Source organism: Podarcis vaucheri (assembly GCF_965113315.1).
Source record: "Podarcis vaucheri genome assembly, chromosome: 16".
NCBI lineage: Eukaryota > Metazoa > Chordata > Lepidosauria > Squamata > Lacertidae > Podarcis > Podarcis vaucheri.
This window is the reverse complement of record NC_138754.1, coordinates 36,299,416-36,326,115: the sequence shown is the minus strand read 5'-3', so window position 1 is coordinate 36,326,115 and position 26,700 is coordinate 36,299,416. Positions and strand designations below refer to the sequence as shown.

The 26,700-nt window shown below is 42.6% G+C and overlaps 1 protein-coding gene and 1 long non-coding RNA gene across 4 annotated transcripts in view; both read right to left on the bottom strand.

The window, feature by feature from the left end:
* The window catches only part of LOC309521568, a 503,597-nt gene that overhangs the window by 11,531 nt on the left and 465,366 nt on the right, over positions 1-26,700 (bottom strand). The window lies entirely within an intron of this gene.
* STX2 (syntaxin 2) overlaps positions 1,264-26,700 on the bottom strand; it is a 30,525-nt gene continuing 5,088 nt past the window's right edge. The window contains exons 2-11 of one of the 2 annotated variants that reach the window (XM_082204174.1): positions 21,581-21,655; positions 20,185-20,284; positions 16,379-16,453; positions 14,653-14,726; positions 13,168-13,276; positions 10,865-10,938; positions 10,530-10,667; positions 7,550-7,660; positions 4,384-4,511; positions 1,264-3,201 (exon numbers count right to left, since the gene is read on the bottom strand). In XM_082204174.1, coding sequence (XP_082060300.1) covers positions 4,428-4,511; positions 7,550-7,660; positions 10,530-10,667; positions 10,865-10,938; positions 13,168-13,276; positions 14,653-14,726; positions 16,379-16,453; positions 20,185-20,284; positions 21,581-21,655 — 840 coding nt within the window. In that variant the 3' untranslated portion in view covers positions 1,264-3,201; positions 4,384-4,427. The remainder of the gene's footprint in view (positions 3,202-4,383; positions 4,512-7,549; positions 7,661-10,529; positions 10,668-10,864; positions 10,939-13,167; positions 13,277-14,652; positions 14,727-16,378; positions 16,454-20,184; positions 20,285-21,580; positions 21,656-26,700) is intronic. The other variant, XM_082204175.1, reaches the window with a different exon arrangement.

Genomic DNA, 26,700 nt, shown 5'->3' with positions numbered 1-26,700 from the left:
ACTGCAACCCCTGCTGTTCCAACTACCGAGGAGGACTTGTTTAGTCCGGTCCACCTCTCAAGAGCTTCAACAGTTGCGCAGACTCTGCCCCAACTCTCACTAGCCTACAGAAAACATTCAGCTTTCTTAACCAACCAGTAGCTTTATTCACAGCTGACTATAGAAGCCGTTCAACTAACAGCTCTTGAAGGTTACAACTATGTTGATGGAAGAAGGAACTCATGAAAGGCAGAAACAAGCACAGCAAAGACTGTAGTGTCAGGGCAGTAACAGCAACTCTCCAATGTTGTAAGAGCTGGGTGATGGGTTGTTGTTTTTAAAGCCTGGTGAATGTTCCTTAACAGTGTGAGGTTTCTAAGCAGAGGTTGGATGGCCATCTGTCACGGATGTTTTAGCTGTGATTCCTGCATTGCAGGGGGTGGACTAGATGACTCTTGAGGTCCCTCCCAACTCTACAATTCTATGATTCTAGATACATTATGATGCACGTCTTCAATGCCAACCTCGCTGTCCCCTAGTGGCCAATGGTTTGTTCCAAAGTTAAGAAACCTATTTTGTTTCAATGCATTTATTAGAAGGTATCATTCTGCCTGCTTGCTCCCCGCCCTCCCCAAAATGAATCTCTGCAAGATGTGCGTGTCTTGGAATTTCAAGAGAAAAGGTATGGCTACATAGGGAATGGAACTTTAAAACACTTTAACAGAAATAAATAATTATTCCTACAAAACGTGTAGTGAGTAACTTATTCCTACAGATGTTTGCATTAAATAGCAAAAGATGTTCAGCAATCATTTTAAAGAAATGAATGAACGAACAATTAAGGTTATGTGTCAATAATTCTCCTGGAAATGCTACACAATGTCTCCACTCCACACTCCTAACTCAAATATTTAGAAAAATCTTATATTTTAAAAGAGATCCTATGTTGGTGTTTTTAAAGGATCAAGAAACTTATTTGGAATGTTATATTTACTAGTCTCCATATTTGCAGGGTGAACACTTTCCACAGAACATTTGTAGTGCGCCAAGAATTTATACACATCAGAAATAGCCACTATTACAGACACCTTTTTAGGTCACTGCATGCGTCACAATTGTTTAACAGTATGTCTTTCAAATACATAAAAAGTAAAATAAATGAGAGGTTACACGGTGGGGGGGGTTCATTGCAAGGCAAAATATACCTGCAGTTTATGTTTACATATATACATATCTATTATACACACAACACAGAGAAATAAACATTTCAAGGCCACGTTCTGGTTTGGTTTGGTTTTTTAAAAAGGCACCCGTTATAGTTTATTTCACTTTCAGCATAAATATCGACATTACTATATTTAAACAGTAGCAAATCAAAATACACTTACAAATACTTTACACAGTAATAAAAACGATACAAAAAATAACCAACAAAATTCAAACGTCTGGGTTACTTCAGAAATGCTTAAAAGTTGCTAACAGGTGGACACTTTGGCCCCAAATCCAGAGGAAGTTATGTGTGTTAGGTCCCATTCATTTCAGTAGGATTTCAGTGCAACCAACTTTCTTTGGATTGAAGCTTTTGCCGTCACAAACACTTCATTCATGTTTTGGAAACTGAGAAGCCAATTCCCCAACAAAATCAGTGTTTTATTTAAGATTATTATTATTTTTAAAGTATAAACATGCCAGTTTCTCTTGATCAATCACCCACTCTTCAAAGACCAAACAGAAATGGTAAAGAAGCAATACCTTGATTTTTGCTCCTTGGCAAAGAAGTGGCTCACTGCATTACACCCAATATTGTTAACGCAGATCTGATCTGTGCGCATTCGAGTTCCTTTGCACATACCGCAGATTGGAAGTATTTCAAAATTAAGTCAAGCTTCAAGACACTTGTATCTTTGCTCCATCATCACATATATTTTTTTTATTGCAGCCCATTTTCTTACTAGGCATTTTGAATACAGCCCACTACATCAGCCTCAGGTGCAGGTCTTGCTAAAATTAACAGGACTTGCACAAGAGGAGAGAGCTTGGGACCCAAAGATCCTTTACCAAATGGGCCCTGGTGCGTGTTTGGAGCAGTGCCACCCATGAAGGCTTCCCCATTCACTTCAGCAGAGGTGGCTGAAGAAGCATGCAAAGCTTCCCTTCCCTCCATTGAAGTGAATGGAAGGCTCCCTCGCATGGACTGCACCTCTCATTCATCTCAAGAAATATTGCGTCCTTTAAGCATTTTATAACAAAACTCTGAAAGAACATACAGAAAGAGCACTTAGCAAACTTCACAGTGGAGTGGATCTTCTTTAAAACGAGACAGTTTTATAGCACAGATTAGCAGTTATTCATAATAGAGTTTAAGTTTTAAAAACAAAGAGTTGATGAGGTCACTGTTAAAGAGGCACTTCAACTTCTACTTGTTTGCCTTGACGCTAATAAAAATGAATATAAAAAATTACTTGCTTTTTAAAAAATATCACACACAAATCTTAAGACCTATAGTTTAAGACCGTTTTTCAACATTAAAACTGGAGACAAGAGAAAGCCACTTCGCATCTCAATCTCAATCACATTTACTTCAGAGTAAATCCAGTTGCTTCAGTGTGACCCACCTCCAAAGTAAGTGTGTTTAGGATTGAAGTCAAACAGTTATTTAGAGAACGTGGCTGCTTTAATTTTAAACAAGATTATTATGCTAAGATGATGAATTAATAGTGAGGAAAAACGAAGCCAAATTTCAAAAACTGAATGCATCTGGCAAAAGAACAAAACAAAAAAACCACAAACTAATTCCCTAATTCTATACTGGTAACACTGATGTACCTAAAGTTGGAATTCATCTTCAAATTAGTTAGTGCAGAAAAGATTTAGCAGCTTTTAAGGTTACATGTCCATATGATAGGCTTTCCAGCTTTTTCTTGTTTGGAAGAAGAAAAAACAACAACCGTGGTTACAATTTGGTTCCGATTTGCAGGAGTAAAACGTAAGTGCTACTGACTACTTAAATAGCTAGTAAATGGCCAATCCTGCAAAAGATACTTTCATTATGGCAAGAAAAGGCATCTTTACAAGAATTAGGCCACGTTGGTTTCCCTGAATGTGTGATTCAGAAGATCCCAAACTCTTGGAATGTGCTGTTCGTTATGAGAAAGTCGCTGCTAGGACAATTCCAAGGATTAGAAGGATTACGGCTACACAAATTATTATGAACACCAATTTCTGCAAAGAGAGGAAAACTGTGGTTAGCTTACCCCCCAGATTATTATTATTATTATTATTATTTAATAAATGCAAAGATGCAAGAATTTACAATACGCACCCCCAAAGCTAAGCATAATTACCTGACAGAAAGCAATTTCAGTTGTTTTTACTAATCACATATAGTAAAAACTAAAGTCAAGGGACTTTCTGAATTCAAATATGGAATAAAATAATCAGAAACTAGAGCACTGTGATGTTGGTGTAGGAGCAACAAACATTTGGAGTTACACAGAACCATGTTTAACAGAATGGAACAGTGCGTCATTTTTTGTGGTTTCTTCTTTTGTTTGGTAACATCAGAGTTTCAGGTACTTAATAGAGCAACAGAAGTAACTGGGATGTGGGGCTGGGGTGGGGCAACAGAAGAAAAAGGGACAAAGCACATATTCACATGGATCAAATATGCAGCAGTATATACAACTCAGCCTTTGCTTTGTTGTTGTGAGAACCAGGGGCTAAAATGTTAAAGGCTGTACAGAAGCCTTCGTGGGGAATGGGCATAGCTTATGTTTTGCACTCACAAGATCCCAGGTTCAATCTCTGACTTTTCAAGTTACAAGGATCAGTTATCAGCTGCCTGAAAAGACCTGAGACTCTGGAAGTGTTAAAGTAGATAGTAATGAGCAGCCTGATCTGGCGTAAGGCAGCTTCCTGCGGAGGAGATGTGTTTTTAGACAGGACATGCCACATAATTCTCAACTACTGCCTAGCAAGGATCCTTACAAAAAGAAAATAGCAGCTTCATCCACGTTATCAAATATACAAGAACAAGAGAGCCCCAGTTAGCAATTTGCAGGAGAGATCCAAATTCTCTCTCCAGTTCATCACTTTCTCTATATGTTGATGAAATCTGTGTAAGCCCCCAAGCTTGCTTGTTTCTACACCAATACAAAACAGATCTAGTCCCAGTGGGTATCACTCCATCCAAAATCTCTTGGAAGCGTTGGAAGGAAATATATTCAGCAGCTAGCCACTAGGTGTCTCAGTTCTCACTATGCGCTTGAGTTCTGCTCTCAAACACATTTAAGGGTTTTGACGTAGCTGTTGAGTGTAACCCACCAACTTGGCGGGTGTGTTAAATCACTTATCACCGATGAACAAAGGTTAGCATGCACGGCAAGTTAGTTGATTAGTACTTACTGCACAACAGCAGAGCGAGGCTGCATGCTGAGGTTATCGAAGCATCACTTAATCCCGACCGACAAGCCAATTATTAAAGCAAGTACAGCAAGCACCACCAGCACTATAATGAGAATTATCCACTTTTTCTGCCAAAGGAAAGTAAGGCAATTGTTTCAATTTTGCAAAATGGTGTTAAAAGCTTCGTTTCAGAAATGTCAAGTACCGTTCTACCACCCAGCCTGAAAAAGTCAGTATGGTGTAATGCAGGCTTTCTGGATCTGCTTTGGGTTGTTTTTTAATGGAACCTCCAAGGCTGTGCCCTAGAGCAGGGGGAGAAACCTCCAACTCATGGGTCAAATATGGCCCAACGTGGGTTTAAATTTAGCGCATGAGACAGCTTTTCACCAAACCATGCCTGCAAGCCCCACACTCGACATCAGGCGTGACATCCGATGTGGGTCAGGTATAGACGTGATTGCCAATACATAATCAGGAGCCCCAAAGCACTCTTCTGATTGTGCACTGGGCAAGGGAAAACAAGCCTGGCCCACAAGGCTGGGATCCGGCCTGCAGAACCAAAAGGGTTTTCCACCCCTGGAGTAGTCAGGTGTAATATAGTGGCCATGGTAAATCCAGATGCAAACTCCGGGCCACAGGAGGGAGAGTCAATTATCCAAAGAACCTTGAAAGCCATACATTGGGAAGGGCTGTAAATTCAATTGCAGAGAAACTGCTTTGCATGCAGAGGGTCCAACATTCAACTCTGGTATCTTCAGGCAGGGCTGAAAGTGACCCTTCTCTAAAACCTTGGAGAACCGCTGCCTAATAGTTTGACTTGGCACAAGGCAGCTTCCTATGTTCTTATGTGTTTCCAACTACAAATTTACATTTGATTTTACTACAGATCAGAAATGCCAAGTCTAATTGAGAAAGTAAAAAAGTTTTATGGTTGCTACTGCTAACAATGGGGTGCCAGGAAGCCTTGCCAATCTATTGTAAGTAACCAACCATTGAACAGCAATCCAGTGCAGAAACAAGGGAGGCCAAGGGTGTGGGTGGGAGGGGTAGGGACGTTTAATGACATTCATAAGCCCCATGCACTCTCTCCCCAGTTGAACCAAGCTATACCACCACCACCCGTCTTCTAAAAACAGTAGCTGGGTGGGCATCAAAAATTCAGAGAGCTGACCTCCCTCTCTCATGCCCCCTTGTAATTCAAGAATTGAAGGAGACACTTCTCCCCACACTTGGCACAGAGGACAGGCTACTTGACTAGGACTCAGGAGAGTCGAGTTCACATAGCCCTGAAATTCACAAGTGGCCTTGGGCACATCCACCATTTCAGATTAACCTCTAACAAATTTTGGCAGCAAAACAAGATGGCTCCATGTACTCCACACTAAGCACCTCAAGGTGGGATACAGAAGCACAGAGTTTTCCCCAGACCATAAATCACTTATGAACTTTGAAGCCCCTTGCAATTTTAATAGAAAATAAATGCAATGCTGTGAGAGGGAGATGGGGAAGGTTATCATGACACATCCCCACACCATTTCATCCTGATCCATCCTTTTCTCTTTTCTTTGGAATATACTCAGTGACATCATGAAGGAGGGTCTCCATCCCCATCGTTCAGCCTGGACACTGAGTTCCTGTGCCGAGGGCCTTCTGGCGGTTCCCTCACTGCAAGAAGCAAAGCTACAGGGAACCAAGCAGAGGGCCTTCTCAGTAGTGGCACCCGCCCTGTGGAATGCCCTCCCATCGGATGTCAAAGAAATAAACAACTACCTGACGTTTAGAAGACATCCAAAGGCAGCCCTGTTTAGGGAAGTTTCTAATGACATGTTTTAATGTATTTTTAATCTTTTGTTGGAAGCCGCCCAGAGTGACTGGGGAAACCCAGCCAGATGGGTGGGGTACAAATAATAAATCATCATCATGCCAGTAGTACCAGCTGCCCTTACCAGGATGAGGGGGTTACAACTGATTGTCTGTCCACACTAGAGAGCCACAGGACAAAACAAGAATAGCCAAAAACCGTTTGTCAAAGTTAAAAATAGCTTACTAACATCCCACCAGTTCATATGTGGGGCTGTACAGTTAGCCCCAAAAACAATAAAGCCATTTTGGGGTCAAAAAGAAAGAATGAAAAAGTGTGTTTAAAATAAACCCATTCTGACTGTATTAGGTCAGCTTAACTTTCTGACCCACTTATGCCACCCTGTGGAATTTCAGTTCCCATCAATGAGGGAAAGTGCATGAAGGGCTTTGTGGAAAAAGGAAGCTGGAAAAAAGGTGTAACAATACATGCAATTAAATTAGCAAAGTTTCCACTGCATCTTTTTTTTAAAAAAAACCAACCCAAACACTCTGGCAAGTCCACTACAATCATGACAAATAAACTTCAGTAGCCCAGCAAATTCCCTAAAGGCCCATTCACACATGCACAGACCTAGTGTGGATTCTGCATCTCTTGATGACTAGTAGCTGACTCTTTCTGAAATGCATCGTGTTTGTAGCATCTGTGGTATATGATCAGCAATGGCCTGTTCACATGTGAAAGTTGTTATGTGACTGTGCATTAATCAAGCAAGCAAGCAAGTGACCATGTATATAGCATTAGTCTCCAGCCGTGTAGCATGTCAAATATTTAGCATGCGCAAGTATGTTTAAGAGGAGAAGGTTGGTGTGTAGCTGTGCCACACTCGCAACATTTCAGTGTGTGTGTGCGCATGCATGCGTGCGTGCAAGACCCTTTTAACACTTTGAAGCACTATATTTTTTTTAAATCAGTAGATCCAAGTTAGTCATGTTCATCAATTTTAATGGCTCCACTCTGAGTAGGACTCTAACCCTTAAGTTTATAGGACGAAATCTTAAGTTTATAGAACAAATAAACACAAATATTTGGAGAAGAAAAGAGAGAAACAGCCCCTCTCTCCAACTCCTTCCATCAGTGAGGCAGCAATACTACTACTACTACTACTAATAATAATAATAGTGACACACACGAAAAAGTGCTTTCCCCAACTTAAACTTGATCATTTATTTGGGATTGCTCCAGAAAAGGTGGCTTTGTAGCAATCTTGGTTTTGCATGTCATGCCAAAATAAGAAAAAGACATCTAGCTAGCTAGCTAAGCATGCAATAAAAGCAAGATTTGCTCACCAACAGGAAAACTTACCCTGCGAGCCTTGCTTTGGTATTTAACTGCCTTTTTCGTCTCTTCCTTTGCATGTTCTACATAATCGACTGCATTCATCACATTTTTCTCTATGCTGTTGACCATGTCACCCTTAAAGCGAAAACAAGAACATACAGCAGAAACAGAGCTTTATTTCACCACTGCTGGAAATTTCCAGAATTTTTTTTGATGGCTCAGAACGAGAAGAAACATACTTAAATGATTGTACAACATGGATTATGTGATGACATTTACATTTTAAAGAAAAAAGGCAGGTTTTTATTATTATTATATTTGATGCTTAACTTAAGACATATGGAAATCACATCAGTAAAAGCAGGCATGGAAAAAAATACTGATAATTGAAAGCATAACTACAAAAATGAGATATGCTTCCTTAGGACTGGCATTCTAACATGGAAATTTTATATCTTACACTCTCCATCCACCTCTTACCCACACAGCTTCCTGTGCTGCAATCATAACTTTTTAAAAAATTGTCATGTGTCACAGCTAATAAGCTTCAAACCAGCAACTCCCTAAAGAGTAAGGAACCAGCTTATCTCCTACAAATTAAATTTATTTCTCCCTCTTTCAGGGACACCAGACTGCTCTCCAAGGCAATATGTCCCCTGAGGAAGGGGCTGCCAGAGAAGCTATGCAATTAAAGCACTCTACCTTGCTATACAGAAACTCTTTGCAATGCCACCCCAGCATTGCAAAATGAGGCTCAGGTTTTTCCACCTCACCTGTCCTTGACTACCTTCCCTCCAAGGATGCAAGAGCAGCCCTGATCTGCAGCCTGCCTTTTCTGTGCAACAATCTCTCTCACAGTGAACCAGCCAAACACAAGCACGCTGGCCCAAGCCCATTACTGTAAGGGACAGTGGGATGAATGTTCTCCCTTTTCTGGCATTCACACCTGATATTCCTCAGGTGAGCCAAATTACACTTCCTACTGGCACCCAGCGCTAGATCAAAGACTCACTGTGTTGTGGGTTCATGGGTCAACGAGATTTGACACTCGGTCACTGCTGCACAGATCTGGGCTGTACAGTGTTTGCACATAAGAGTCACTATGCTTCTGTAAGAAAGATAAAGGTAAGCATGCCCTAATTATTATGAAGACATGTTTTCACAGGTCAAACACATGCTCTCCACGTGTATCCCAGAGACACGCACTACACAGCACCTCAGCTTAGATTATGTCCTGCACAAGTCTGCCTAGGACCCTCATACTTACGGGACCGCCTCTCCTGGTATGCCCTGCAGAGGACCTTAAGATCCATAAATAACAACACTTTGGAGGTCCTGCGCCTCAAGGAGGTTAGATTGGTCTCAACCAGGGCCAGGGCCTTTTCAGCACTGGCCCCGACTTGGTGGAATGCTCTGTCACAAGAGACCAGGGCCCTGCAGGACTTGACATCTTTCTGCAAGGCCTGCAAGATGGAGCTGTTCCGCCTGGCCTTCGGCTTAGACTCACTCTGACACCTTATATGGGATTTGGTATATGAATTTTGCCTTGGTGTTTTTGCTGGCCCATGTAGGACCAGCATGGACAGCTGGCTCGGGTGAATATCTGATGTTTCCTCCCTTTATGGTCTTGATTTATGGGCTACTACAAAAATGAGGCTGCATTTTAAGCCGCATTTTAATTAACTGTTTGTTTGTTGTTGTTGTTTCTATTACGTTTTATTGTAATTTATATTTGGTGTTAGCTGCCCTGAGCCCGACCCTGGCTGGGGAGGGCAGGGTATAATTAATATTAATTAATAAATTAATTAATATTAATGAAGTCTCCTGCCTGCCAGCATAATAGGCAGAAAGAGGCCAGGCTGCCTTTCACGTCAATGGCGGTAGTGTGGTTTTCCTGTTCCATGTCTACTTTTTAGGCTTCTCTCTATGCACCGGGAGATAAGGTAACAGAATGCAGGTGCTGTTAAGATGGTGTGGGGGAATAGACAGACCAGAACCATGCAGCAGTCTGCTGGGAAACTCTCCTGCTGAAAGCTATAGTGAACAAGGTCTGAACAAGAGAGCTAATTCGTAAGGGAGAGCACGTTTAGATTGTCAGTTTTCTCCAAACACTCGGAAACTGTTCTTGCTGGTTCAGGGCTAGGTTGGAGGCATGAGATATCCCTGCATGAACTTCCTTTAAAGCAATTCCAGTTAGAATGCCAGTATATATACATATAATATGATATCATGTTTGATGAACTAACTCGGGAAATGGCACATGGGGAAAAATGGGAATATTGCAGGAGTGTTACCTGTGCAGTTCTGTCCATCAGCAGACATTATCAGCAGCAATAAACAGCAAAGTGTTAAAAAGCTCATTCAACGTTTCACTTCTGCACTGCTAAAAGCCCCCAATAGGAGTCTAATTAACATGAAAAACCACAGAGCCCACCCAAAGCATCACATTACTTGGAGACTTGAGTCATTATTTATTTGCTATAAGCCTGGTCAATCATAAGAAAGCAGTTATTACGCTTAGTAATAATTAAAAAACTAAGCTACCTGAATGCAACTGTTTATATAATCTCAAAGAAAAGAACTGAACAAGAAACTAAAGTGGATCTGAGTATCCGATTGGCTGCTACCCACAAAATCTGCATCAAACCTCCTTAAATATGCCATACAGCCAAAGCACAGTTGAGAAATGTATTACATTTTGAAAATACCCTTGTACATATTTTTTTATTTCCACCCCCCCTTTTTTTTTACTTTCCTCAAATGAAAGGAAAAGCAGCTCACAAAACAGAAAAACAGTTTAGGGGTTTTGCCTGCTAGTGATAACATCTCCCATTTTTGTGGCTGCTTTATCACACACCCTATGGGACACACCCTAAGCGCTTTCGGGGGGGGGGTGTCACATGTGTCCAATGCAGTTAATTGACTGCTGCTCCAACTAGAAGACCTCAAACGTTTTAATAAAATACTGCACTGCAACAAATTAAGTTATAGTTTGGTCACATACCTGAACTTCAACAAGCATTGCCATGTCCATAAACATTTCATGCAGCTCATGTATACTGGATTCCAGTTTTATAATATCTTTGTGACGTGACTCGATTTCATCAAGAGCTTCTCTAGTAATTTTGGTGTCTAAAATAATCTTTGGGGAAGAAGAAAATATGCATTGGATTTTTTCATTTATTGGAGAAATAGTACACACACAGAGAGAAAGACATTTAGGTTGTAAGCCTGTGAGCCGAACTTCTTAATTCTAAAAGCACACTGCCTTGTTTTCATTTTAAGCACTCCAGAAATATTATACATACAAGGGAAGCAAAGTAGGCGTGAAATACATACGTCAGAAGTGAAGATAGAAAGATTGCCACTTTCCAGCATTTCTTCCAGCTCTTCATCAGAAGTGTTTTTTCCAGCTAGTAAGAAATTATAGACGTCCATTTGTTACATGCTGCAAAATAACTACTTGCTCAGAAGCTGAAAGGAAACGTCTGCCTCTCACCAAGAGGAAATTGACAGTGTGGAGAGATGACTCCTCTTAAGCTACTTCATCAGAAGAGCAACAGACGTATGCTTAGTATTTAAGTGGACAGCTTCTGCTACACTTCTACCAACAATTATTATTGCTGCATATTTATATAAAATATATTACTTCCTTCAAATGCTCAGAGCACTTATATTATTCACAGTGGTGGAGGAAGCTGCTCGGGTGCCCAGGGGTGGGGCAAGGCGCACCGCAGGGCCTTCAGAGTCTGCCTGCCTCCTCCCATTCAGCCGCCCTATAGCTGAGGGAGAGGCAGTGGGTGGACTGTTTGGGGCAACGCAAAGCCTGCAGGTGCCCAAGCCACCGCGTCTCCCCCAGGAGAGATGTGTGGCTCGGGCGCACTGCAGGTGCCGCGGTAAGTGCCGCCTGGCATTTTGTCACCACCCTCAGTGGTGACACCAGGGGCAGACCGCACTCACCGCACCCCCTTCCTCTGCCCCTGATTATTCAGTAATCTTTTAAGAAGGGCTGGGAAACCTGTGGCCCTTCGAGATGTTGTTGAGCTGCAAATCCACCACGACCACCACCACTGACCATTGGTCAGGCAAGCTGGGGATGATGGGAGTTGGGAGTCCAACAACCAATGGAGGGCTGCAGGCTCCCCATCTGTGGTTTAAATGAGTTTCGTCAGCAGACCCTTCCACATTCTCAAGTGCAACTAAGGAGGACTAGAAACAAATGCATTACTGCCTGCCAACTTCATCTGCCTCACCCTCCAGAGGGAAGAACCTAGAAACTGGTCGCCAATTGCCAAGGGACAGAGGAGACTGACACACACAAGCACCAACCTAGCCACAACTATTATTGTATTTTGGGGTGGATTTTAATTGTAAGCCACCCTGAGAACTGGAAAAAAATGGATCTAAATTGCTAATCGTGTTCAGTTCTCGTGCTACAGAAAGCAGGGTTGGGAAAAAGTCAGGGATGGGAATCATGCAGTCCTCCAAGTGCTGCTGGACTCCTGAATCAGATAAGCCCCAGCCAGAATGGCCAATGGTGAGATGATGCTGGAAGTTGCATTCCAGCAACTTATGGAGAGCTGCAAGTTCGCCATCCTGGTAGTACGTTTTCCTAGCTGCAAGCATCTTACATGTCAGATTGCCTGGCACAGAGGAAGGGGTGGGATCAGCCCTAGTTAACAGAACAACAAGCATTCAGATTACAGTGGTGCCCTGCAAGACGAACGCCTCGCGAGACGAAAAACTCGCAAGACGAAAGGTTTTTTCGTTTTCGAGTTGCTTCGCAAGACGAATTTCCCTATGGGCTTGCTTCGCAAAACGAAGCTTGCCCCCGCACTCCGGACCTCTTTTGAAGCAAGGGGCGGCGGGGAGAAGATCGCTTCTCCCCGTTGCCAGCCCCGCAATCTCCGGGGACAGAGGGGAAGGCGCGCGCGCGCCTTCCCCTCTGTCCCCGGACCCCTTTTGAACCAAGGGGCGGCAACGGGGAGAAGCGATCTTCTCCCCTCCGCCCCTTGCTTCAAAAGAGGGGACAGAGGGGAAGGCGCGCGCGCACCTTCCCCTCTCTCCCCAGACCCCTTTTGAACCAAGGGGCGGCAACGGGGAGAAGCGATTCTCCCCGCTGCCCCTTCCCTTGCTTTAAAACAGGTCCGGGGACAGAGGGGAAGGCCCGCGGCGCTTCCCCTCTGTCCCCGGACGGTCTCCATAGGAACGCATTGATTGATTTTCAATGCATTCTTATGGGAAACCGTGCTTGGCAAGACGAAAAACTCGCAAGAAGAAAAAACTTGCGGAACGAATTAATTTCATCTTGCGAGGCACCACTGTATTTAGGACTATCACCACAATCATGTATGGATCAAGGAAGCAGTGCAGTTAACAACCCTGCTGCCCCATTCTGCAAATTTTATTGCAAAGATCTCATTTGTATGGCATTTTTTGAATATATGCATTTTATTTATATATTTGTATCTCACTATTCATAAAAAAATATGTAAGCAGTTTATGACATATACAAAATTAAAAACCACTTCTTTTGTTTAGGAGATCAGCTATTATAGATGGCTATTTTCTTAACTGCCTGCATAATCCTGGCAGCACAGAAAAGCTTTCAGCAGTACTAAGCAATAAAGGAAATCTCTTACTTATTTCTAGCTGCCGCCGTATCTGATCCTTGGTACGTTCCCGAAAGCATGTCTGGGTTGTATTATATGTTGTCATGACCTCCACAAACTTCCGGGCCAACACTGTATGCTGGGATTAGATATAAATAACATTTGCAAAGTTACTTTTAGGACTTATTTTTGTATGTAAAGCATATTGCTCTTCCACATACCTATGAGCCCACCCCATCCCCAAAGGGCAGTTTAGGAGGATGCTGAGAGTTGTTTGCGATCCCACTGGCCCTTTCACAGAACTACAGTTCCCAAGGTTCCCTGGGGAGACTGGGTGATGATGAAACTAGCAGTCTGGAGCACAGCTACTGTAGCCTTTGCAATTTTGAAGACGGAGCTGTTCCGCCTGGCCTTCGGTCTGGGCCCAGTTTGACCCCCCCCCCTCTATGGGATACTGTAAGTTATCTCTTTGGCCATTTTATCAGCTCATGTGGGACCAACATAGATAGCTGGCCCCGAGGAATATTTGAGGTTCCTGACCCCTATGGCTGTAATTCGTGGGCAGTCATTTAATTTTATCCTGATTCTAATTTTTAAGCTGTACTTTAATCAATTGTTTCATTGTGTTTTATTGTATTTGATATTTGATGTTAGCTGCCCTGAGCCCGGTTTTGGCCAGGGAGGGCAGGGTATACTGTATTTTTCGCTCTATAAGACGCACCTTTTCCCTCCTAAAAAGTAAGGGGAAATGTGTGTGCGTCTTATGGAGTGAATGCAGGCTGCGCAGGTATCCCAGAAGCCAGAACAGCAAGAGGGATCACTGCTTTCACTGCGCAGCGATCCCTCTTGCTGTTCTGACTTCACTGGAGAGGTGCTGCGTGGAGAGGGAGAGCTGCGCAGCGCCCCTTCAGCAAAGTGGGAGGAGAAACAGAGCCCCTTCCATTTCTCCTCCCGCTTTGCTGGAGAGGCGCTGCGCAGAGAGGGGGAGAATATTTTTTTTCTTGTTCTCCTCCTCTAAAACTAGGTGCGTCTTATGGTTGGGTGCGTCTTATAGAGCAAAAAATACGGTAAATAAAAATTTAGTTATTTACTTACTTACAATTATGCAGAATGCACTGCTCGTTCCAAAAGCAGGCCAACCCACTTTGGGAGGATAGCAAAGAACTGACATTGGACCAGTGCAGACCTTGCAGCTCTAAAGGGAAACAGCTGTGCAGGGTCATGCTGGCAGCCTCAAGACAGTGGGGAGCTGTCTAATGACTGCTTTGCTGCTCACCCAGATGCAGCACAGCTCACATCCAGGCATCTAGTTCTGTGAATCATCCCCTTCGTTTCCCATTTGAGTGCTTGCGGGGGACTTAACTTTCAAACTGAATTATTTTGAACACACACAAAATAATGAGAAAATAAACCATAAACTCAAGCAGAAAAGAGCTACTATTTCCTAACACACATTCTCTCTCTCTCTCTCTCTCTTTAAAATTCTCTTCAGGGAACCTACCAGCCGCACCATACCTGTGATTTTCGTATTCTGACATCAGCTGAAGTTCGATTCACATTCTCATGTCGAGCTAAATTTTGTTCTATGGCTGCAAAACAGACAAAAGCAATTTGTAGAACTTAAGATGCCACACACAGTTACTACCCTTCACTCCCTACCATAAAAATGGAAATTGCATTAAAACATTACATTTCCTACAGAAACAAAACTCGGTCAAGAATTAAATCCTATAAATAGCAAATGGATCGTCTAAGAGCCTAGCCCTATTTAGCCAAAACAGCACTATAATGCACAAGAAAGAGGGAGATAGCAGCAGGCCAGGAGGGGGGCATCAAATTTTAAGTATCAATTATTTTTTCTTAAATAACTTTAAAAGGCTGGGCTGGGATGGACACAACAAAAGCTATTCAATGAGGACAGAGGATGCCCAGTGTGTACAGAATGCTGTCTGTTGGGCATAGGAAAATTGACAAGCAGGAAAAAAATGCAAAATCCTACAAGAGGCCATAGCTGGCTGATTAGCTGAAACTCTGTACAGGAGGACCCGGCGCTGCAAATTTCTGTTGTTTGTTAGTTTGAAACAACAGAGGCTGGAGAGCCAGCTTGGAAACATGTGGCTAGCTGGAAAGAGCCAGCTGCTATGCTTGCTGTTGCAATTTTCATAATAATCATTATATTATCAAGAATCTGGAAGGTCATTTCTACTTTTTAATATACAGTCGTACCTTGGTTCTCGAACGCCTTGTGACTCGAAAATTTTGGCTCCCAAATGCTGCAGACCCGGAAGTGAATGTTCCAGTTTGCGAATGTTTTTTGGAAGCCAAATGTCCGACGCAGCTTCCACAACTTCTGATTGAGTGCAAGAAGCTCCTGCAGCCAATCAGAAGCCACACCTTGGTTTTTGAACGTTTTCAGAAGTCAAACGGACTTCTGGAACGTATTTCGTCCGAGAACCAAGGTACGACTGCAATTTGTTTGAAGAATAGCAGTTATCTTCTGATGCAGTGGGGGACAGAAGAAGGGAGCCTTTAGGGGAAACTCACATTGTTACTAGAATGGAAGCTGGAATTTTTTTTTTTAAAAAAAAGATTCTACCTGCCGGATACAAACTGCCCCTTATGCTGCTCACCATGCCTCTGTGGATCTTTACACTGACCTCTTTGCTTTCGCTGTGAAGCAGGCCTGCAAGCAGCCTGTGGCCCTTGAAGTCAAATTTTGCCCACCACCCTGTGATCTGTCAGTCTCGTTTCTGCAGTTCCAGGCTGTCAGAGACAGCAGCCACCATCGTTATGTGACGTGTTCCTCCTTGGCAGCAGTTGGCCAGTGGAAAGAGGAAGGATGGCGCTGGAAGGCAATGCCAGTACTAAGGGCACTGCAAACGTTGTTTAGGCAGTGAAGAGCCGGGGGGGGGGGGCGAACAAAGCTTTGCCTAAACAAACCATGGTTTGCTTGGTAATCTGTATGATAACTTGTAGCTAACTCTTGGTTTGTTAAACAAACCATGGCTTAGTGTTACATGTGAAACAGACCATTCGTGAGCTACCATTTTTGCCTGGTAGGCTGCTTTTGGCTTGACTAGCAGCAAGCTGCGCACGCCTGCTGTAAGGCTATAAAAGCCTACCAATGACACCGTTACACAGCTATGGCCTGACTTGTGTTACTTTGCACTCAGCTATGTGACACAGTATTTTAGGAATCATGCCTTTAGTGTGCTATAGATGTTACAATAACAGCACTTACTTTTCAACTTAGCACGAACAATATTTGCTGTTTTCCTGATCTCTTTGTTCAGTTCTTCAAGTTCTTCCTTTGTTTCTTAAAAAGGAGAATTTTGAAACATCTTTTAGAGCTGTTTATGACAAATGACAGCTTAAGTATAAGCTCTGCTTATTAAGTGCTCCTGCCCCTCAGAAAACAGCCACCAAATTCTGCAATGTTCTTATTTAGACTAGTCTCTTTTATTGTCCTGTATTATGAAAAAACATTAATAAACAATTAATTAAATGAAAGAAAACAGTACCCAGACACCGTGGTGTGCTGTTTCTGGCTAAAGGATCCCCAGACCCTGCAGAGAGCCTTGCACCAGAAAGAACACTGCCCTGCTCCAGGCTCATCCTATATGGCTGAAATGATCCTGGACTGAGTCAATGCAAAGGGGCTGCAGGCCCCTGCTTCCTATGTGTCATGGCAAGGGCCACAGGCAGAGAAAGAGAAGATGGAGGAAGCCTGCTTCCATCTCCTAGGAGCCAGAAAGAACTGCAGAAATAATTTGGCTCCAACTGCAAGTTGCCCTGGAACAGCAGAGTGGGGGGAAAGCACACTCTGGACTCTGCCATTAACTAGGGGACTAAGGACTGCTGGAATGATTTGTTTACTTAACGACTGGGAGAGACCTGGCTTCAATACCACTGAGATCATGCAACTTGAAAAAAGTGAATTTGCTTTATTACAGGCACAGACCAGCATAAGCAAAACTTCTAAATTGAAAAAGTGAAATCTGAAATGGTTTGCTTTATTCTACCCTTACTGCTCGTTTTCCCTTTTGTGTTGTGTCTATTTCTATTGGTTTATTTGGTCTACAGCCTTTAAATATTTGTGTCTATTAGACACTGAGCCTGCAGGCAAGGACTGCCTTATCTTTTGACACCTGCACTTTATTAGTGATTAAAAAATAATAATTCCAGTTTTATATCATCTTCCAAATCAAGCTAGCAGACATGAAACAGCTGCAATCGATTTACACTTTACATAACCACAGACATCCGTTTAAAATTTAAATGATTTCTTATAAAACAATGCTCTATATATCTGAGCCTGCATTAGCGGATCATTGTCGTCCCACCCCCTGCCAGCCAAACAACTGTACCAAGCACTGCTTCGTATTTCTCTAGAGAATAGTGTATGCTGCATTTAGCTCATTCTGCTCTTAGATGTATAGAGAGCTAAAATTAGCTCATGATCACAACTGTTAGGGAAACAAGTGGATTTTTAAAAGACTCGCACAGCACAGTTAAGCCAAATAACTAAGTTTCTTTTTTAAAAAATAAATAAATTATACCTTGCCTCTAGGCATGCTTAGTTGAAAGCAAGATTTCAGTGGAAACGCACTACAGTGGTGCCCCGCAAGACGAATGCCTCGCAAGACGGAAAACTCGCTAGACGAAAGAGTTTTCCGTTTTGGAGGTGCTTCGCAAAATGAATCTCCTATGGGCTTGCTTCACAAGACGATAATGTCTTGCGAGTTCCTGCGGGTTTTTTTTCCTTCCCCCCCTTTTTCTAAGCCGCTTATCAGCTGATCCGATAAGCCGATAAAAGCCGCTAATAGTGCTAATCCGTCAATGGGCTTGCTTCGCAAGACGAAAAAACCGCTAGACGAGGAGAATCACAGAACGGATTCTTTTCGTCTTGCGAGGCACCACTGTACCAGCCTTAGACCCACAAATGCTGATGGAACTACCCTAGCTTAAATCCTTGCGTTTTCATTTTATCTGGACTCTACGTTTAGATGGGAGGGCCTGATCCGAAGATCTGAGGTAGCAGCAAGTAAGCATTTGGGATGAAAAGGTATAGATTGCTCTGTCGGGACAATAAAAGATGTTACTCCAGCACTATCAGGCTGAGGCAGGCCTCAATGGATGGAGTGCTTCAGTTCGGGCCCATGCAATTTTTTAACCATGACCTCAATACAGCACCAATTTTTTATGGTTGCAGTATAAAAAACAAATCATACACAACACAGGGCAGGGATCAGCAGAGGCAAGGGGAGGCCGTGTGTGTGCCTGCGTGTGTGCATGTCTCTGTCCATGTGCATGACAGCATGCTGGTTAGAGTGTGAGATGGCCACACCCACTTTCAGCGAGACTTGTTGCTGGCATGGAGTCTCCGAGGGTTGGCCAAGGGTGAATGCAGCCCTCAGGCCAAAGCAACCTAGCCAGCCTTGCTCTCTGGGGAAAGAGAAACTCATCATCACATCCTCCTTTTCCAGCCCAGTCCCTACAAGTGTTACAAGATGCACTTGCCTTCTTCATAAAAGCTGGCCTAACACTCTTTCTCCTGATATGCTACTCTTGTTTGCAAGGTGCAAGTGGGTGTTTTTTGTTGCTTTTTCACAGGGTATGGCGTGGACTAGTGATGTGAGGTAAGAATATTCTCTGTTGAATATTCTCGAGAATGAGAATATTCTCGAGAATATTCTCTGCTAGAAAATTCTCTCCTGAGAATATTCTCCACAACTGTAAATTCTAACGTAAAGACCAGTTTTACAACCCACATTTAAAAAACCTATAAATAATAAATCAAGCTGTGATATTGCCAGTGTAAGTAATGAATAATGATTTTTTTTTATCCAGTTACATAACTGGGCATTGGGTCATTCACCATTTGTGTTTTATTTACTGGAAATAATAGTATTTATTTTAAAATTTATATTGATTTTATTAGTGTTGCACTAAAAATACTGTACCATATAGTTACGCTTATTAAAGAATGTACTCAAGTAGCGGACCTGAGGGTTGTTTTTTTTAATTCCTTCCACTTTAAAAGCTACACTTCATACATACACAACATAATTAGAATTCAAAGTTGATGGTAAATATACGGTTAGTAGCAGGCTTAGTGATTAACGTGAGTCATTCATGCTGAATTTTCAATTTCAAGTTTGGTGCAAAAAAATAAAAGAATGTAATTCACTGCACTGCCCCAGTGAATAAATGTGTCTGTACAGTTTTTGGTTGCCATCTGAACAAGTTTACCCATGAATAAACATGTATATTAACTAATTATGTCATTTTCAATGCATTAAAATGAATATTCTCCTATTTTAAATGAAAATTCTCTAATATTCTCATTAATCGAAAATATTCTCGAGAATATTCTCCCAAAGATTATTCTCGAGAATTTAACATCACTAGTGTGGACCACTCCAACACCACAACCTGCAGAATGGAGCACTAGTCTAGGAGAAGCGTAGACACCTAGTTCCACAAAATGTATAACTAGCTGTGCTGACTGCCCCCTGGCCATATAGAAAGCATTTAGGGAGCCAGAGCATCAGCTCAAAACCATAAACTTTTCCCTTCCTTGGGAGCACCTTGCAATGTTTCCTGCAAAATATAATGTTGTATAGCAAACATTACACCGAGACCAAAGTTTCCTTGTGGATTTCGTGAGAAATGGCAGGAGCTGGCTAAGGCCAGATGATTCTTTCTCACAGCATCCACAAAAGAAAGGGGGAAAGCAAATAAATAAAATGCCCCTAATGACCCCCATCATGACAGAATGCCACACTGAGAAGCACACACTTTCCTGAGCAGGCACTGGTTGTTGAGGACAGGTGTGGCACACAGATTCCTAGTATGCACAAGCACCAAAGAGGTTACAGAGGAAGCGATGCCACCCACAGAAAACACCTGGACCTTTCCAAGGTAGGTTTGCCTTCCAGGTTAGATGCTATTCTAGCTTCACTTGCTAACCCATCACAGGCTATATAACCTTTCATGCAAATTCAGTGAGCATGCATTTTCAGAGTCACAAAATGAAAAGCTTACTGTCTTTAGGATGTGTGGCAGAAAGAATAACGCTGTGCTTCTTCTTCACTTCTTCCACAACGTCTGCTATTTTGGTAATGTACTTTCTAACTTCTTCAACCTTTAAAGAGAACATGAACAAGAGAGAGAAATGAATAAATTCAGTGAAGGGAGAGGTACCATAGCTTTGCTTTTAATCACAATGAGTCAATAATCTGTTGCAATACTAAATCCACAGTTCATTTGTCTGCATGGGTCCATTAGGTAGCGCCTAGCAAGAGATGATATCCTAGAACAAGGAGGAACAACAACACACCCCTTTTCTGTCAGTGAAGCAGGGTATTTTCCATTTCATAAGTTTATCAGTAATAATGACTGGACACCAACTGCTGATACAATATTAGGCAAGCTTGGTTGTTTCAGAAGTTTTTAGCTTTGTTTACCAAGTACAAGTAAAATAAGCATGCTAAATGGGACCAAACTTTTGGGTATCAGAAATTTCCCAGAAAACTCATATTACAGTTTGCTGTAAGCAGTGTTTTTTTCTGGGGGGGGGGGAATGCATACATTTTGCAAATCTAAGTCTGGCCTCATTAAGGGGCAGTATTTCAATATGAGTAGGAAAATGAGAGTACCCCTAAACATTTTTAAAGAAAAAAAGCACTGGCTGTAAGTCAAGCTACAATCAAAATATTGTACAAATTTATCTAAGACATTTTCACATCATGTTATGTTATCATTATTTCAATGTGATAGGAGTGCTCCAAAGCAAAAGTACCGTATTTTCTGAGAGCAACTAGAATAGCTCAGTCAGTAGAACATGAGACTCTTAATCTTAGGGTCAAGGGTTCGAGCCCCAAGTTGGACAAAAAGATGCCCGTATTGCCAGAGGTTGGGGCTGGACGACCCTCGTGGTCCCTTTCAACTCTAGAATTCTATGATTCATCCTTCCCGTCTGGCTCTTTTGAATTTGTTCACAGATTCCGATCGAGACCAAACAAGGAACTGATTTCACATCTTTTGACAGCAACCCATGTCACAATTGTCACGTTTTGGTAGACATTTGATCTCAATAATCTGGACTACTGGTATTCCAAGACTTGGCAAACTGCCCTCCTTGAAAAAAAAAGTCTCACGTAAGTTAAAAGTGCTTGAGATCACTTGTTCGTCATTTGGTCTAATTTTATTTTATATACAAACACAGTGGCTCAGGTGTGTCAGGTACCACAGGTCCATGCAAGTGTTTGGAATGAGTACTGTTGACGGTTGCGGTTGTGTAAAATGAAAATATGTAACTTCAGAAGTGCCAAGCACAGGAGTCCCTTCCAACTCTACAATTCTATGATTTACTGCATTAAATAAATATGATTATTACAATATGTAGCTCCTTCTTGGTTGTCTCTTGCATGCATCTTACCTGCTGGAAGAAGTCTTCCATATAATGGTCATTTTCAACAACAACAGATGCCTCTCCATCTTCATTTTGGGTACGCTTTAAAAAAACAAGTATTATGTTATTCAAAGCTATCCATTAAAACACTGGTAGGGAACTTTTGGCCCTCCTGATGTTGCTGAACTGCAACTCCCATCACCTCCAGCAAGCATGGCTAATGGCCAGGGAAAATGGGAGTTGTAGTTCGGGAACATCTGGAGGGCCAGAGGTTCCTTGTGCCTGCATTAAAAGAAGCAAATTTGTTTCAACCTCAAGACAAAAAGAAAAGAAAAAATGATTTCTAACTTTGCAAGCTATTATACTTGCAAGCTATTATACAGCAATAAAATTGGCTATCACTTTGTCCTTGTGTAAAACAACATGTTTTACTAATCAAACTACATTTTAAATGTAGTACTTGATGTACTGAACCACACTTAAAACCTTGACAACAAAAATTCATTACTGATTTTCCCTCATTTGCAATAAACAGGCCTTTCCCTCCTGTGCTCCCTGCACCCCCATGACTCACTGGAAAGACGTAGAAGAAGCTTATGGCACACAAGACAGATCGGAAATATTTATTCCTCAAACTTTCCTATGAAGTCTTTGGAGAATAACTTATGAAATGTTTTTTTCCCAATTAAGCACTTCCTAATTATGTAGTTAAGGCTGCAATCCTATGCACACTTACTAGGGAGCAAGTCTAAGAAAAACCAGTGGGGCTAACATCTGTTAACCAGATTCTCCATTCTGCTTTGCTTGAATAAGTCCCGTTTTCTATAGCCACCTCAGCACCCAGCGGCCCTGGAGGAACAACTTATCATCGTTCTAGCTTAGACTGACGGTTGCATCTGGGACAGTTCCCTGATCCGAACTCTACTCAGCCGAGTGGTTGGTTGTCTCCTCGAAATTGTGTGTTTGTGTCTGTGGCTGCAATGCAATGCAATACGCACAAAGTACCCTCCCAAGTGACGCGGGTGGCACTGTGGGTTAAACCACAGAGCCTAGGGCTTGCCGACCAGAAGGTCGGTGGTTTGAATCCCCGCTACGGGGTGAACTCCTGTTGCTCGGTCCCAGCTCCTGCCAACCTAGCAGTTCGAAAGCACATCAAAGTGCAAGTAGATAAATAGGCACAGCTCCGGCGGGAAGGTAAACGGCGTTTCCGTGCACTGTTCTGGTTAGCCAGAAGCGGCTTAGTCATGCTGGCCACATGACCCAGAAGCTGTACGCCGGCTCCCTCGGCCAATAAAGCGAGATGAGCGCCGCAACCCCAGAGTCGGCCACGACTGGACCTAATGGTCAGGGGTCCCTTTACCTAAACATGCAATACAACCAAAGCCTGTGTTCTACAAGCACTGGGCATGTGAAGGAGTTCAGCAGCATTTATGTATTTATTTCATAAACCTGATACATGGCTTAAAAAAAACAAAACCTCAAAGTAATTTACAAAAACGATAAAACAGTAAAATTGTAAGAAAAATGAATGTTAATTCAAGACTTTCAAAAAGTTAAAGTAACAATACTTAAGGCTTCTGATTGTGCGTTGGCAGCTGCCCAACCCACACCTGACATTTCATACTACATCAGGTGTGGAGAAAGGGCCTTGCGGGTCCATGGGCTATAGGTTCCCTGCCCCTGCAATAGCTTAACTGAAGGATGCAAAACAGCAACAACAACCCTGTATTCCAATCACACCCACATGACAGTGATAGAGCAACTTTGGACATGTAGCTAAATGAAATAGGAACCGCCTATCCTGAAGGGAATACAGGATAGGTATATTGCATTGCTTTCGTGCTCTCCAGAATACAGATGCAAAAGCCGAAGGCATAATTCTCCAAACGCCATTTCATGAGTTTCCACCAAGGCTAAAACAAAAGACCTCTCTCTCACACCCTCAACACCTCCCTCTCAACTTTTGCTGCGTCAGGAAGAGATAAGAATAGGCGGAAGGAAAGCATATATGTATCTCTCTCTCTCTCTCTCTCTCTCACTCACACACACACACAGCTTGAATGCCCACTTGTAAACATACAAAAAATGCAGGCAGATGCAGTACTTTCATTGTTCCCAAAGGAAGCTCGAACGCCTCTGGCCCTCCTAACTTTGCTGAAGTGCAATTCTCATCATCCCTCCCTGTTGGCCACGCTGGCAGGGGCTGGTGAGTGTTGGGAGTCCAACAGGCTCTGGAAGAGCCGCGCAATCCCTATCCCTTTCCCCACGGGCATAAAACAGAGAAATAATCTTATCTGCATCTGTAACTGCTATAACGGGGGCTGATTTGAACAACAGAGGGGCGTCTCTGCTCCTCAGGGGACTGATTCTCACACGAGCAACCTGCCTCTTAACTACATCACTTCAAACTCACAAGTCCAAAGGTTTTTCTGTATACAGTGGTGCCTCGCAAGACGAAATTAATCCGTTCCACGAGTCTCTTCGTCTTGCGAAGCACGGCTATTAGCGGCTTAGCGGCTTTAAGAAAAAGGAAACAAACTCGCAAGAACTCACAAGATGTTTCGTCTTGTGAAGCAAGCCCATAGGGAAATTCGTCTTACAGAACGACTCAAAAAACGGAAAACTCTTTCGTCTTGCGCGTTTTTCGTCTTGCGAGGCATTCGTCTTGCGAGGTACCACTGTAAAACCAAAGACAAGAATCCCTGCACATAGAAACCTAGGGTGGGAGAATAGCCAGTTCCCAAACATGCCACCGATCTCAACGCCTTCCCCCTGTAAATGCAGGTTTACCCACTAACGAACTGGGGAATATTGGGTTCCAAAACACAGCACCCAGGGTTGCAATTTACTTCTGTGTTTTTGGGTGGGTAGACGAATTACCACTTTCTGCAACTCCCTTTTTCCACACACACTGATTCCATCAATGCTTTCATTTCTCTCCAACTGTGCCCCTAACTAGTTCAAGCATGCTCCTGAACTGTTTCCCCCTTTGACCCCTCAGATTTGCACAAAACCAGAAAACTACACTAGCAAATCACATTAAAAATTGCAGGATTAGTTACACCTCCTGTTTTCTAGCAAAACAGATAAGGAAGTGACTCTTTTTTCACAGTACAGAAATTTATCTCAAAGGTACATTCCTGGAAGATTCCCTCTCTGATCCTTATGTGAAGTTAAACACTATATGAATTAATATTCATTTTAGTTCTATTACATTTAGTTCTACAGTGATAGCTCAGGTTAAGAACTTAATTCGTTCCAGAGGTCCGTTCTTAACCTGAAACTGTTCTTAACCTGAGGTACCACTTTAGCTAATAGGGTCTCACGCTGCCGCCGCCGCCGCGCAATTTCTGTTTTCATCCTGAAGCAAAGTTCTTAACCCGAGGTACTATTTCTGGGTTAGCAGAGTCTGTAACTTGAAGTGTCTGTAACCTGAGGTACCACTGTATTGCATACCTTGGAGATATTGTGGGTTCAGTTCCAGACCACCTCAATAAAGCAAGTATCGTAATAAATCGAGTCAAGCATTATTATTATTTGTTCCCCAGTGCTAGTGCATATAAAAGTGATGTTTACACTATACAGTAGTCTATTATGCCAAGTCCTGCTGGCTTCAGGAGTGAGAGGGGGAAAGCCCAGTTCCAGCCCCAGTCAGCTCCACTCCCGTGGCCAGAAGTAGAACAGTGGAGGACTTCCTTCCCCCGGAAGTGGCCAGACTGCCCATGTCCTCGTAAGGAGCAATATCTTTGACGTGCAATATAATAAGGTGTGCCTGTATTGATTATACAGTACCATAAAGCATACAGGATGTTTTACAGTGGTGCCTCGCAAGATGAAATTAATTTGTTCCGCGAGTTTTTTCGTCTAGCGAATTTTTCGTCTTGTGAAGCACGGTGTCAGTAAAGTTTTGGAAAAGCTTCAAAAATCGCCAAAAACCTCAAAAAAAGGCTACCACACCACGTTCTATGAGTTGCTCCTCAAAGTCAAGTCGCAACTGTATTAACGGTGTTAAGAAAAAGGAAACAAACTTGCAAAAAACGCAAGACGGTTTCGTCTTGCGAAGCAAGCCCATAGGGAAATTTGTCTTGCGAAGCAGCTCAAAAACCGCAAAACCCTTTCGTCTAGCGAGTTTTTCGTCTTGCGAGGCATTCGTCTTGCGGGGCACCACTGTACAGCGTAAACCAAGAAGAAATTGGGTCAAAAGATAGAGAAACAGCCAAACGAAGGGTGCCAAAACACATAAAGGGGAAACAAGAAATGTGAGAATTGGGACAATGGAAACGAATGCAGTGTGTGTAGGTAGGCAAGTGCATTTTGAGACTGGGGTAGAGGACCAAGGGGTGAAATAAGAGGAGATCAGCACAGGATCCACAAAAACTTGGACTAACACTCAATTTCCCATCATGCCTTTATTTGAAATTTTCAAGGCTAATCTGTTGCTTTTCCTTTGCACGCTATCCTTGCCACATGGCAACCCTTCCTGACCCATATTTCCTGTTTGCATCTCCTGACTATCCCAGCGCCTGTGATACAGGCCCAAGCTGGATTCTGCTTTCTGCATTAACTCTCATGCTAAGCTTCCCCTGATTCATGGATCAGGTTGCATATATTTTGCTGAGCGGCTAGGGTAAGCCAGTCGGGTGGGCGGCATATAAAATTATGTAAATTATTATTATATGTGCTTTCGTAGATTTTCACGGGTACAGGAATGCAGGTTTTGGTGTCTTCGGGTGTCTTCGGGTGTTATTATATGTGTGTACATGCTCACACGGTTGCTGTTCAAATCCAGTTACCGCCTCACAACTCAACTCCCCAAACCCACATCAGTCATGCCACGCAGATTCATGTACCACAAAGCCTCACTCAAATGGTACATGTCGTGATTCAACTTGGTAGCATCCCCTCCATGCTGCCATACTGACCAGTCTAACACCCCGTGATCCTCTCAAAACACAACTCCAACAGTCATACCCCACCCCAGCTTTTTTATTACTATTTTTTATTAAGAATATGTCAACTGAACAAAATAAAATGGAAATAAAAAGTGATTTTAAAAAAGAAAAAAGGGGAGGAAGGTATATTATGTCACTGTATATGCAAACAACTACAATTCCATATATGCTAGACGAGTACATATGTATATAAAG